The sequence below is a fragment of the Engystomops pustulosus genome, chromosome 4, assembly GCF_040894005.1.
Source record: "Engystomops pustulosus chromosome 4, aEngPut4.maternal, whole genome shotgun sequence".
Lineage (NCBI taxonomy): Eukaryota > Metazoa > Chordata > Amphibia > Anura > Leptodactylidae > Engystomops > Engystomops pustulosus.
The window spans coordinates 12205410-12220760 of NC_092414.1; the positions used below are offsets into that span (position 1 = coordinate 12205410).

Consider the following 15351-nt stretch of genomic DNA (forward strand, 5'->3'; position numbering starts at 1 on the left):
GGACTGTGTATACAGGGAGCCCAGCGCTGTGCCCAGCCGCACTATATGTCACGTGATGTGTATATACAGAGAGAGAGAGAGAATCATGTATACAGGGAGCCAACCGCACTATATGTCACGTGATGTGTATATACAGAGAGGGAGAGAATCATGTGTACAGGGAGCCCAGCGCTGTGTCCGGCAGCACTATATGTCACGTGATGTGTATATACAGAGAGAGGACCGTGTATACAGGGTGCCCAGCCTTATTATATGTCACGAGATGTGTATATACAGAGAGAGGACCATGTATACAGGGAGCCCAGCGCTGTGCCCAGCCGCACTATATGTCACATGATGTGTATATACAGAGAAAGGACCGTGTATACAGGGAGCCCAGCGCTGTGCCCAGCCTTATTATATATCACGTGATGTGTATATACAGAGTGAGGAACATGTATACAGGGAGCCCAGCGCTGTGCCCAGCCTTATTATATATCACGTGATGTGTATATACAGAGTGAGGAACATGTATACAGGGAGCCCAGCGCTGTGCCCAGCAGCACTATATGTCACATGATGTGTATATACAGAGAGAGCACTGTGTATACAGGGCGCCCAGCGCTGTGCCTAGCCACACTGTTTATCACGTGATGTGTATATACAGAGAGCGAACTGTGTATACAGGGAGCCCAGCGCTGTGCCCAGCAGCACTATATGTCACGTGATGTGAATATACAGAGAGCGAACCGTGTAAACAGGGAGCCCAGCGCTGTGCCCAGCCGCACTATATGTCACGTGATTTGAATATACAGAGAGCGAACCGTGTATACAGGGAGCCCAGCGCTGTGCCCAGCTTTACTATATGTCACGTGATGTGAATATACAGAGAGCGAACCGTGTAAACAGGGAGCCCAGCGCTGTGCCCAGCCGCACTATATGTCACGTAATGTGTATATACAGAGAGAGGATCATGTATACAGGGAGTCCAGCGCTGTGCCCAGCTTTACTATATGTCACGTGATGTGTATATACAGAGAGAGGACCGTGTATACAGGGAGCCCAGCGTTGTGCCCAGCTGCACTATATGTCACGTGATGTGTATATACAGAGAGAGCACTACAGGGAGCTCAGCGCTATACCCAGCCTTACTATATTTCACATGATGTGTATATACACAGAGAGAGGTTCATGTATACAGGGAGCTCAGCGCTGTGCCCAGCCGCACTATATGTCACGTGATGTGTATATACAGAGAGAGGACCGTGTATACAGGGAGGCAAGCGCTCTGCCCAGCAGCACTATATGTCACGTGATGTGTATATACAGAGAGAGCACACCAGGGAGCCCAGCGCTGTGCCCAGCCTTACTATATTTCACATGATGCGTATATACAGAGAGAGGATCGTGTATGCAGGGAGCCCAGCGCTGTGCCCAGCCTTATTATATTTCACATGATGTGTATATACAGAGAGAGGATCATGTATACAGGGAACCCAGCACTGTGCCCAGCAGCACTATATGTCACGTGATGTGTATATACAGAGAGAGGATCATGTATACAGGGAGCCCAGCGCTGTGCCCGGCAGCACTATATGTCACATGATGTGTATATCCAGAGAGAGGACCGTGTATACAGGGAGCCCAGCGCTGTGCCCAGCCGCACTTTATGTCACATGATGTGTATATACAGAGAGAAAAGGGGAAAATATAACCTTTTATCACTTCATGTAGCTTTATACTTGAGTAAGAAATACATATATTGATCTGTGACATCACTGTGTGTATTATCCCGGTCCTGTGACATCACTGTGTGTATTATTCCTGTACTGTGACATCACTGTGTGTATTATCCCTGTACTGTGACATCGCTGTGTGTATACTCCCTGTACTGTGACATCACTGTGTGTATTATCCTGTACTGTGACATCACTGTGTGTATTACCCCTGTACTGTGACATCACCGTGTGTATTATCTCTGTACTGTGACATCCCTGTGTGTATTATTCCTGTACTGTGACATCACTGTGTGTATTATCCTGTACTGTGACATCACTGTGTGTGTTACCCCTGTACTGTGACACCACTGTGTGTATTATCCCTGTACTGTGACATCACTGTGTATATTATCTCTGTACTGTGACATCACTGTGTATATTATCTCTGTACTGTGACACCACTGTGTGTATTATCTATGTACTGTGACATCACTGTGTGTATTATCTCTGTACTGTGACACCACTGTGTGTATTATCCCTGTACTGTGACATCACTGTGTGTGTTACCCCTGTACTGTGACATAATTATGTGTACTGTGACATCACTGTGTGTATTATCCCTGTACTGTGACATCACTGTGTGTATTATCCCTGTACTGTGACATCACTGTGTGTACTATCCCTGTACTGTGACATCATTGTGTGTATTATCTTTGTACTGTGACATCACTGTGTGTATTATCCCTGTACTGTGACATCACTGTGAGTATTATCTCTGTACTGTGACATCACTGTGTGTATTCTCTTGTACTGTGACATCACTGTGTGTATTATCCCTGTACTGTGACATCACTGTGTGTATTACTCCTGTACTGTGACATCACTGTGTGTATTATCCCTGTACTGTGACATCACTGTGTGTATTATCTCTGTACTGTGACATCACTGTATTATCCCTGTACTGTGACATCACTGTGTGTATTATCCTGTATTGTGACATCACTGTGTGTATTATCTCTGTACTGTGACATCACTGTGTGTATTATCTCTGTACTGTGACACCACTGTGTGTATTATCTCTGTACTGTGATATCACTGTGTGTATTATCCTGTACTGTGACATCACTGTGAGTATTATCCCTGTACTGTGACATCACTGTGTGTATTATCCCTGTACTGTGACATCACTGTGTGTATTATCCTGTATTGTGACATCACTGTGTGTATTATCTCTGTACTGTGACATCACTGTGTGTATTATCTCTGTACTGTGACACCACTGTGTGTATTATCTCTGTACTGTGATATCACTGTGTGTATTATCCTGTACTGTGACATCACTGTGAGTATTATCCCTGTACTGTGACATCACTGTGTGTATTATCCCTGTACTGTGACATCACTGTGTGTATTATCTCTGTACTGTGACATCACTGTGTGTATTATCCCTGTACTGTGACATCACTGTGTGTATTATCTCTGTACTGTGACATCACTGTGTGTATTATCCCTGTACTGTGACATCACTGTGTGTATTATTCCTGTACTGTGACATCACTGTGTGTATTATCTCTGTACTGTGACATCACTGTGTGTATTATCCCTGTACTGTGACATCACTGTGTGTATTATCTCTGTACTGTGACATCACTGTGTGTATTACCCTTGTACTGTGACATCACTGTGTGTATTATCCCTGTACTGTGACATCACTGTGTGTATTATCTCTGTACTGTGACATCACTGTGTGTATTACCCTTGTACTGTGACATCACTGTGTGTATTATCCCTGTACTGTGACATCACTGTGTGTATTATCCATGTACTGTGACATCACTGTGTGTATTATCCCTGTACTATGACATCACTGTGTGTATTATCTCTGTACTGTGACATCACTGTGTGTACTATCCCTGTACTGTGACATCACTGTGTGTATAATCCCTGTACTGTGACATCACTGTGTGTATTATCCCTGTACTGTGACATCACAGTGTGTATTATCCCTGTACTGTGACATCACTGTGTGTATAATCCCTGTACTGTGACATCACTGTGTGTATTATCCCTGTACTGTGACATCACTGTGTGCATTATGCCTGTACTGTGACATCACTGTGTGTATTATCCCTGTACTGTGACATCACTGTGTGTATTATCCCTGTACTGTGACATCACTGTGTGTATTATCCCTGTACTGTGACATCACTGTGTGTATTATCCCTGTACTGTGACATCACTGTGTGTATTATCCCTGTATTGTGACATCACTGTGTGTATTATCCCTGTACTGCGACATCACTGTGTGTATTATCCCTGTACTGTGACATCACTGTGTGTATTATCCCTGTACTGTGACATCACTGTGTGTATTATCCCTGTACTGTGACATCACTGTGTGTATTATCTCTGTACTGTGGCATCACTGTGTGTATTATCCCTGTACTGTGACATCACTGTGTGTATTATCTCTGTACTGTGTCTGTACTGTGACATCACTGTGTGTATTATCCCTGTACTGTGACATCACTGTGTGTATTATCCCTGTACTGTGACATCACTGTGTGTATTATCCCTGTGCTGTGACATCACTGTGTGTATTATCCCTGTACTGTGACATCACTGTGTGTATTATCCCTGTACTGTGACATCACTGTGTGTATTATCCCTGTCCTGTGACATCACTGTGTGTATTATCCCTGTACTGTGACATCGCTGTGTGTATTATCCCTGTCCTGTGACATCACTGTGTGTATTATCCCTGTACTGTGACATCACTGTGTGTATTATCCCTGTACTGTGACATCACTGTGTGTATTATCCCCTGTACTGTGACATCACTGTGTGTATTATCCCTGTACTGTGACATCACTGTGTGTATTATCCCTGTACTGTGACATCGCTGTGTGTATTATCCCTGTACTGTGACATCGCTGTGTGTATTATCCCTGTACTGTGACATCGCTGTGTGTATTATCTCTGCACTGTGACATCGCTGTGTGTATTATGCCTGTACTGTGACATCGCTGTGTGTATTATCCCTGTACTGTGACATCACTGTGTGTATTATCCCTGTACTGTGACATCACTGTGTGTATTATCCCTGTACTGTGACATCACTGTGTGTATTATCCCTGTACTGTGACATCACTGTGTGTATTACCCCTGTACTGTGACATCGCTGTGTGTATTACCCCTGTACTGTGACATCGCTGTGTGTATTATCCCTGTACTGTGACATCACTGTGTGTATTATCCCTGTACTATGACATCGCTGTGTGTATTATCCCCTGTACTGTGACATCACTGTGTGTATTACCCCTGTACTGTGACATCACTGTGTGTATTATCTCTGTACTGTGACATCACTGTGTGTATTATCCTTGTACTGTGACATCACTGTGTGTATTATCCCTGTACTGTGACATCACTGTGTGTATTATCCCTGTACTGTGACATCACTGTGTGTATTATCCCTGTACTGTGACATCACTGTGTGTATTATCCTGTACTGTGACATCGCTGTGTGTATTATCTCTGTACTGTGACATCGCTGTGTGTATTATCCCTGTACTGTGACATCACTGTGTGTATTATCCCTGTACTGTGACATCACTGTGTGTATTATCCCTGTACTGTGACATCACTGTGTGTATTATCCTGTACTGTGACATCGCTGTGTGTATTATCTCTGCACTGTGACATCGCTGTGTGTATTATCTCTGTACTGTGACATCACTGTGTGTATTATCCCTGTACTGTGACATCACTGTGTGTATTATCCCTGCACTGTGACATCGCTGTGTGTATTATCTCTGTACTGTGACATCCCTGTGTGTATTATCCCTGTACTGTGACATCACTGTGTGTATTATCCTTGTACTGTGACATCACTGTGTGTATTATCCCAGTACTGTGACATCACTGTGTGTATTATCTCTGTACTGTGACATCACTGTGTGTATTATCCCTGTACTGTGACATCACTGTGTGTATTATCCCTGTACTGTGACATCACTGTGTGTATTTTCTCTGTACTGTGACATCACTGTGTGTATTATCCCTGTACTGTGACATCACTGTGTGTATTATCCCTGTACTGTGACATCGCTGTGTGTATTATCCCTGTACTGTGACATCACTGTGTGTATTATCCCTGTACTGTGACATCGCTGTGTGTATTATCCCTGTACTGTGACATCACTGTGTGTATTATCCCTGTCCTGTGACATCACTGTGTGGTTACAGTATTGGGGTATCTGGCAGTGCTGGGGTATATACTGTGATTCCTCCCTCATCTTTATATCTATATGACACATATACAGAATGTATGAGGCGGGTCACGTGTCCTCCTCCTGTATCTCCTCAGAGTTCTCCCGCCCTTTTCCTGTAGAACTCTTCCCCCTTCGGCCCCCGCAGTACACGATACATTGTTAACATCCTCGGCTCTTCTGATTGGCTGCGCAGCCCGCGCTCCCGAACGTGGATTGGATGTCCGGGTTTCCATCGCGTCACTGCGTTGCTCCCCGGAGCCGGAGCTTCACGTGATTCGTCCTCGCGGATGACGTCAGCTGTTGTTGGAATTCCGCGGGTTCCTCAGCGAGGCTCGGGCGGCGGAGCGGCGCGCAGGTCCTAGCGCTGTTGTCTCCGCTGTGTGTGGTGAGAACGTTGTCGCGTCATGTATGTGCAGGGTCCTGTGTCACATGTTGTATGTTCCTCTGTCATGTCAAGTCCTTTATGTGTCTCCTTACCTATAGGAACCCTCCTATTAAAACACTCATAAAGGGGAAGCTCCTCAGCCTTATATAAGTGGTCCCTGAAGTGTTGTCAGTTTCCCATTCTCATACAAGGGCTTGTTACCTGTGGGACAGGTAGGATTGTTTTCCCGCCCTCATATTTTTGGACACAAAAATAATTGGTTATGGAATGAAAAAATACTGCAACTCGTAAATTTTTTGTTACATTTTTGTTTTTTTCTTGTTCCGTGTTATTTGTGGCGTAAATAACACGTGACCCGTGTTCTGCGGCGCAGCACGAAGGCGGCGAGACCAGAATTGATTTATTTATTGATATTTAACTATCATTAGCCCAAAAAACCCTCAAAAATGGTGATGGCAGGAGTCTTCGGCACGGTTGTGTATAAGCGTGATGCCACACATAGCGTTTTGAATCCGTTTTTGGCCCGTTTTTAAGCAAAAATCATACGTTTTGCTTAAAAAACGAGCCAAAAACGGGTACAAAACGCCATGTGTGGCATCACCCTAAGTCGGAAATTTTGGGGGGTTCATTAAGTTTTTTTTTTTTAGTATGGAGCGAACAAAAACCCCAGTATATTTTGTTATAATTTAATGTTTTACATCCTTATAATAAAGTGTCTGAAGTGAGAAAATCTCCCATCCACATCCATCCTGATAAACCAGGGACATTACACGTAGATCCAGGCACCGGGACTGTGGTAATCTGCTTATATTTCTTATCCACGGCCCCCGTCCTTCTAAAATCAACTTTTATAATTATGCTAATGAGTCTGAAGGGCTTCTAGGGGTGTAACCAGAGCCTCTTGGTGCTGTAGCTTCACAGACTGTTACATTGTCTCGCCCTCAGCACTTTCCCCCTCCCTCTGCCTGATGTAATCTCACACATTGGGGCACATTTACTTACCCGGTCCCTGTGCCATCCCTGATGTGGTCTGTCCGACGAGGATAACTGCTGCGATTCACGAAGATCGTGCGCCCGATATCCTGCATGTGTCGCTTCCCAGATCCGCCGGAGTTCACCTTCTTCTTCCCGGTGCATGTAAGTGCTTGGCTTGCGACACAATTTTGAAGTTAAATCGTCCGAAGGCCCGCCCCCCAATTTGTGTCGCACGAAAACCAGCGCTGATGCGCCAAAATCCAATCACGTGCAACACATTCGCCTACTAAATACCTGTCCCAGTGGTGCAAAACTGGAATCGTCGGGATATCCGACGAAAGTGCGGTCCGCGGGGCCCTTAGTAAATGAGCCCCATTGTGAGGGGAAGTGCTCCTATACTGTGTAACAGCCAGGGAAACTGCAGCACGGAGGAGATCTGGTAACACTTCTTACACACACACAGCACTCCAGACTCATTAGCATAATTTAAAAAGCTGATTACCACAGTCATGGTGCCTGGATCTATGAGTGGATTCCCAAACCTTGAATGGAGTAAATTTGGGAGGGGGAGCAGCACCTTTCAATTATTTGTCTCCGCCCAATATCATCAACATGTGGACACGCCCTGAGTGTCTCTGGTTTATCGTGATGGATTTTGTTTGAACGGGACGACTGAACCCCAGAGACAGAGATAAGGAATATGTTTTGGGTCACTTCGGGGGTCTGACTGATGGGATCATAGGGGGGATGAAATTCTGACTTACCTCTATGTGGCTGTCACTTATGCCCCATAGACGTGAATGGACTCATCACATAAGAATTCGCAGACAGGGGGGTCCCCTATACTACCCCTCATGACCCGCAACATAAGAATTCGCAGACAGGGGGGTCCCCTATACTACCCCTCATGACCCGCAACATAAGAATTCGCAGACAGGGGGTCCCCTGTACTACCCCTCGGGACCCCCCAACATAAGCATTCGCATAGCGCAGCTTCAGCGAATCTTTGATTATCTCTCCTCTCGACCCACCGCTTCATGCGCACTTACAGGAGCCTACACGTAACCCTCTGATACGTATTCGCATCTCCTACAGACGTACGTGGGACGTGTCCGCAGCCTGAATGGACGCAGCTGGTGAAGGAAGCAGCAGAAAAGCCAGAAACAAGCAGGACGGAGGCAAACGCCCGGCGAGGAAGCGGAAACCCCGGACGCAGAGGGCGGCGTCCGTCACCCAGCTCATCCAACAACTGAGGGAAACCGTGTTCCCGGAAGGCGACACACAAGCCACGAGGGTAAAGGAGGGGGGGGGCAGATATTTGCTACATTGTTGTGACAGAATAATGTAACTTGCAACAAACTCGTTCCATACATTTGTAAGTTCCTTTCCGATCCCCTATCTTTTATATTCCAGAAAGAGGTGCTGCAGCAGGCCAAGCAATACATCCTGCAGCTGGAGCAGACGCTGGACTCGCTGCTGAAGATGAAAGGTGAACGCGGGTGTGTAGTATAGAGGATCCTACGTCTATGGCGTCTGTGTGATGTCACGTGCCTGTATTATGTCATAGGTGACATCATCACCGAGGGCGGCGGCTCCTGCAGCCTGGAGGACATCAAGGAGGAATACTTACAGCTCATCGGGAGCGGGCAGAGGTGGGTGATATAGGGACACGTCATCAATGAGGATCTCTGACCTCACAGCCAGAACGCTGAGTGTGCAACATTGTCTTTTTCACGTAAGAGGTCAAAATAATGTCACCATGGAGGAGAGCGAGGTGGACCCCGTACTGCTGTACCTGAACCCCGAAGTACAGAAAGATCTAGAAGAAGCGGTGGAGGAATTAAAGATAGAAAATTCTACTGAGAGATCATCACCGGGGGTCCTGGAATTTGAAAGGTAAATGTAATAATTTGTAAATATGAACTGAGCTGCACTCACTATTCTGCTGCTGGTGCAGTCACTGTGTACATACATGACATTACTTATCCTGTACTGATCCTGAGTTACATCTTGTATTATACCCCAGAGCTGCACTCACTATTCTGCTGCTGGTGCAGTCACTGTGTACATACATGACATTACTTATCCTGTACTGATCCTGAGTTACATCCTGTATTATACTCCAGAGCTGCACTCACTATTCTGCTGCTGGTGCAGTCACTGTATACATACATGACATTACTTATCCTGTACTGATCCTGAGTTACATCCTGTATTATACCCCAGAGCTGCACTCACTATTCTGCTGCTGGTGCAGTCACTGTGTACATACATGACATTACTTATCCTGTACTGATCCTGAGTTACATCCTGTATTATACTCCAGAGCTGCACTCACTATTCTGCTGCTGGTGCAGTCACTGTGTACATACATGACATTACTTATCCTGTACTGATCCTGAGTTACATCCTGTATTATACTCCAGAGCAGCACTCACTATTCTGCTGCTGGTGCAGTCACTGTGTACATACATGACATTACTTATCCTGTACTGATCCTGAGTTACATCCTGTATTATACTCCAGAGCTGCACTCACTATTCTGCTGCTGGTGCAGTCACTGTATCTGTGTTCCCCTCCAGGTACCTGGACTTCTATAGGCAGACAGTAGACATGTTGGTAGAGAACAGAGTGGTGTCTCCGGGTCAGGTCACTCATCCCATAGTGTCCAGAGCCATCTCTAGTCTGTGGCAGGAGCTTCGTCAGGACGGGAGGACCAGCATTTACCAGAAATGCTTAATCCAGGCCAGGAACACTGCTGTGTGCACCAGCGGAGGTAAACCAGACAGTGGCGCGGAGAGTCAGGAGGCCACCAGCTCCTTTCTGTCCTCTACTCCTGAGGATGTAAGTGTTGATGACAAGAAACTTTTATTTTTCTTTTCCCCTGCTTGCTGTCAGTGAATTGAATTGTTCTTGTTACAATAAGATGCCTTCTTTTTGCGTCCTTAGATTCTTCTTGACGATGCGTTGGATGTGGCCTCTGAATTCCTAGATTGTGGCGTAAACCAGACCTTTTCTGGTCAGGGGTAAGGTGCTATATACTCAAGTAAGGGGAGAGATGGTTATTGATGGTGTCCTCAAAGCGTCATATATAGAATGTAGTGACCGTGCAAATATTTATTCTATACTGGTCTTGAGTTATATCGAAAACTGCAACAAAGGATGTTTGCTACAAGTGAATAGGTGGTTCTCTTGTATAAAAGTGAGTACAACCAGCAGAATAGTGAGTGCAGCTCTGAAGTATAATACAGAATGTAACTCAGGATCAGTACAGGATAAGTAATGTCATGTATGTACACAGTGACTGCACCAGCAGCAGAATAGTGAGTGCAGCTCTGGGGTATAATACAGGATGTAACTCAGGATCAGTACAGGATAAGTAATGTCATGTATGTACACAGTGACTGCACCAGCAGCAGAATAGTGAGTGCAGCTCTGGAGTATAATACAGGATGTAACTCAGGATCAGTACAGGATAAGTAATGTCATGTATGTACACAGTGACTGCACCAGCAGCAGAATAGTGAGTGCAGCTCTGGGGTATAATACAGGATGTAACTCAGGATCAGTACAGGATAAGTAATGTCATGTATGTACACAGTGACTGCACCAGCAGCAGAATAGTGAGTGCAGCTCTGGAGTATAATACAGGATGTAACTCAGGATCAGTACAGGATAAGTAATGTCATGTATGTACACAGTGACTGCACCAGCAGCAGAATAGTGAGTGCAGCTCTGGAGTATAATACAGGATGTAACTCAGGATCAGTACAGGATAAGTAATGTCATGTATGTACACAGTGACTGCACCAGCAGCAGAATAGTGAGTGCAGCTCTGGAGTATAATACAGGATGTAACTCAGGATCAGTACAGGATAAGTAATGTCATGTATGTACACAGTGACTGCACCTCCAGCAGAATAGTGAGTGCAGCTCTGGTGTATAATACAGGATGTAACTCAGGATCAGTACAGGATCAGTAATGTCATGTATGTACACAGTGACTGCACCAGCAGCAGAATAGTGAGTGCAGCTCTGGGGTATAATACAGGATGTAACTCAGGATCAGTATAGGATAAGTAATGTCATGTATGTACACAGTGACTGCACCAGCAGCAGAATAGTGAGTGCAGCTCTGGGGTATAATACAGGATGTAACTCAGGATTAGTACAGGATAAGTAATGTCATGTATGTACACAGTGACTGCACCAGCAGCAGAATAGTGAGTGCAGCTCTGGAGTATAATACAGGATGTAACTCAGGATCAGTATAGGATAAGTAATGTCATGTATGTACACAGCGACTGCACCAGCAGCAGAATAGTGAGTGCAGCTCTGGAGTATAATACAGGGTGTAACTCAGGATCAGTACAGGATAAGTAATGTCATGTATGTACACAGTGACTGCACCAGCAGCAGAATACTGAGTGCCGCTCTGGGGTATAATACAGGATGTAACTCAGGATCAGTACAGGATAAGTAATGTCATGTATGTACACAGTGACTGCACCAGCAGCAGAATAGTGAGTGCAGCTCTGGGGTATAATACAGGATGTAACTCAGGATCAGTATAGGATAAGTAATGTCATGTATGTACACAGTGACTGCACCAGCAGCAGAATAGTGAGTGCAGCTCTGGGGTATAATACAGGATGTAACTCAGGATTAGTACAGGATAAGTAATGTCATGTATGTACACAGTGACTGCACCAGCAGCAGAATAGTGAGTGCAGCTCTGGGGTATAATACAGGATATAACTCAGGATCAGTACAGGATAAGTAATGTCATGTATGTACACAGTGACTGCACCAGCAGCAGAATAGTGAGTGCAGCTCTGGGGTATAATACAGGATGTAACTCAGGATCAGTACAGGATAAGTAATGTCATGTATGTACACAGTGACTGCACCAGCAGCAGAATAGTGAGTGCAGCTCTGGAGTATAATACAGGATGTAACTCAGGATCAGTACAGGATAAGTAATGTCATGTATGTACACAGTGACTGCACCAGCAGCAGAATAGTGAGTGCAGCTCTGGAGTATAATACAGGATGTAACTCAGGATCAGTACAGGATAAGTAATGTCATGTATGTACACAGTGACTGCACCTCCAGCAGAATAGTGAGTGCAGCTCTGGTGTATAATACAGGATGTAACTCAGGATCAGTACAGGATCAGTAATGTCATGTATGTACACAGTGACTGCACCAGCAGCAGAATAGTGAGTGCAGCTCTGGGGTATAATACAGGATGTAACTCAGGATCAGTATAGGATAAGTAATGTCATGTATGTACACAGTGACTGCACCAGCAGCAGAATAGTGAGTGCAGCTCTGGGGTATAATACAGGATGTAACTCAGGATTAGTACAGGATAAGTAATGTCATGTATGTACACAGTGACTGCACCAGCAGCAGAATAGTGAGTGCAGCTCTGGAGTATAATACAGGATGTAACTCAGGATCAGTATAGGATAAGTAATGTCATGTATGTACACAGTGACTGCACCAGCAGCAGAATAGTGAGTGCAGCTCTGGAGTATAATACAGGATGTAACTCAGGATCAGTACAGGATAAGTAATGTCATGTATGTACACAGTGACTGCACCAGCAGCAGAATACTGAGTGCCGCTCTGGGGTATAATACAGGATGTAACTCAGGATCAGTACAGGATAAGTAATGTCATGTATGTACACAGTGACTGCACCAGCAGCTGAATAGTGAGTGCAGCTCTGGGGTATAATACAGGATATAACTCAGGATCAGTACAGGATAAGTAATGTCATGTATGTACACAGTGACTGCACCAGCAGCAGAATAGTGAGTGCAGCTCTGGGGTATAATACAGGATGTAACTCAGGATCAGTACAGGATAAGTAATGTCATGTATGTACACAGTGACTGCACCAGCAGCAGAACAGTGAGTGCAGCTCTGGAGTATATATGTGTGTTTTGCAGGAGTCCTCCACTTGAGAGTTCCCCCCTGGGGAATGGTGAAGGTGATGATCAGTTGTACTTGCACATCTCTCAGTTCCTGAGGGCCAAATTCTCTTCTCGCCCGGAGGTAAGTTTTTGATGATGAGAAAGGTTGAGTTGAACTAAACAAAGAAGATTTTTTGGAGGGGGGGGGGGAATGTATTTAGCGCATTATACTCTGTATTATCTGCTGTGAAGGTGCCGGATCCCCCCTGTGATTACGAGTCGGTGCTGCTGAGATGTACAGAGACCTTCGATGATGAAGACGACCTCTGAGGAGACGCCCCCTACTATTTATTACAGCAGCCGCCTCATTGGGGTCTCCGTTCAGGACATTCTGGCTGCTATTATATTTTTCTAATTTATTCTTATTTATATAAAAGTTAAGAGTTTTATTTATTCCAAAAAGTTTTATAGGAAATATTTATATATAAAAAAAAAAAAAACTTGGAGAAATCTAGAAAAAAGTTTATAAGTTTTTGATACTTTGTTGTCATAATGTTGGTTTAATTTGTTATATTTGATTATTCCGATCCCTTTTTTCCCCCTCTACAATAATTCATCAAAACTGATATTCAGTTCATTGGGAAAGTTGGGTGGCAGACAATATGGCCACCATTGCACCATTGGTTTGATTATTGAACAACCATTGTGTCATATTTTGTTATTTTGTTTTGATTATATTATATATTACTACACTAATAGGTCAATTTTCCATTTGGAGTTCTGTAATAGCGGCCACTCTACTTTTCCAGAGCCCTGAATGGCAAATTTGCTCCATTATAGAGAGATGAATGTTCCCTTCCCTATATTGTTGAATGGCAAGTTAGATTAGCTGTTCAGGGTTCTGGAACAGCTTGGTTTTGTAAAGGTGTTGTAGTGGTCATCACCCAGCTTTTCTAGATGCAGATACAACTCCTGGCCACTATTACTTCTTATGTTGCAATACAGACACCACTTATCTCTGTGCAACAAAATTGATTTGCCATTCAGCATTCTGGAAAAGCTGGGTTGTGGCCAGAATTGCTAACATAACTCTACTTATCTTGAGCCCTGATAATATTTGTACCATTTTGGACCAAAATGAAGCCATATTGGTCACCACACAGCTTTCCCTGAAGCCTGAACAGCAAATCAGTTGTGATAAGGAAGTACAGTTTGTATCAAAGCGGATTTTCTTGTCAGGTTTCCGAGAAAGCTGGGTAACTGGTTGCATATATCACCCAGCTTTTCCAAAAACTTGCAAACCGTTGAGTTTTTTTCTTTTTTGTGATGTGTCACGTCATTGTTGAATCTGTCTGTTAAAAGTTTCATTAAAAACCTATTTATCAAATGGGATTCAAATGCTTTTTTTTTTTAATTACTTTGCATTGAACTCCACCCCTAAAGGGGAGGGACTAAGGAGGAGTTCAGTGCAGAGAGCTAAGAGCACAGCAGTGTGTGGACACGCCCCCAGTATAATCCTGAAGCTTCTCATTTTGTGGTACAGCAGAGGGGATGGCTTGTGAAGCTGCTCATGGAACAGTGCTAAGAGCACAGCAGTGTGAGGACACGCCCCCAGGGACTACAATCCAGTAATATAAATCCATTTTTCTGTATCCTGCTGCTACTAATAACATACACAAAGGCCTGATTACACATCTCTCCAGAGACTATACTATGCACAGAGCACAGCAGTGTGAGGACACACCATTTTCACTGTTCTCATGCTACTAACAACATACACAAAGGTCTGATTACACATCTCTCCAGAGACTATACTATGCACAGAGCACAGCAGTGTGAGGACACACACCCTCAGTACAATCCAGTAGTATAGATTTATATCCCACAGTCCTGCTGCTACTAACAACAACATTCTCGAGGCTACGATTACACACTGGACCACATGCGTGAGTCCTTTCAAATCTGGTTCCCCATAGAGATAACAGATTCTGAATGACATCATACATCTCAGCCATTACTGGAGGTGTCGCCCAACTTTCGAAAAACCCCTATAGAAAGGAGACCCTTTGCCCCCCCAATGATCAGCAGCAGAAGG

At 44.5% G+C, this 15351-nt stretch overlaps 1 protein-coding gene across 1 annotated transcript; it reads left to right on the forward strand.

Moving 5' to 3' along the window:
- Positions 1-6228: 6228 nt before the first annotated feature.
- On the forward strand, positions 6229-13993 carry STRA8 (stimulated by retinoic acid 8). The gene is made up of 9 exons (XM_072150554.1): positions 6229-6356; positions 8427-8625; positions 8745-8820; positions 8899-8983; positions 9072-9227; positions 9914-10175; positions 10281-10357; positions 13293-13398; positions 13509-13993. The coding sequence occupies exons 2-9, from the start codon at positions 8455-8457 to the stop codon at positions 13584-13586; spliced, it is 1011 nt and encodes a 336-aa protein (XP_072006655.1). The 5' UTR covers positions 6229-6356; positions 8427-8454; the 3' UTR covers positions 13587-13993.
- Positions 13994-15351: the final 1358 nt, after the last annotated feature.

Coding starts and splice junctions, on each gene's coding strand:
- STRA8 (XM_072150554.1), top strand. CDS start 8,455: ATGGACGCAGCTGGTGAAGGAAGCAGCAGAAAAGCCAGAAACAAGCAG. Junction 8,821..8,898: donor CTCGCTGCTGAAGATGAAAG/GTGAACGCGGGT, acceptor ATTATGTCATAG/GTGACATCATCACCGAGGGC. Junction 8,984..9,071: donor CTCATCGGGAGCGGGCAGAG/GTGGGTGATATA, acceptor TTTTCACGTAAG/AGGTCAAAATAATGTCACCA.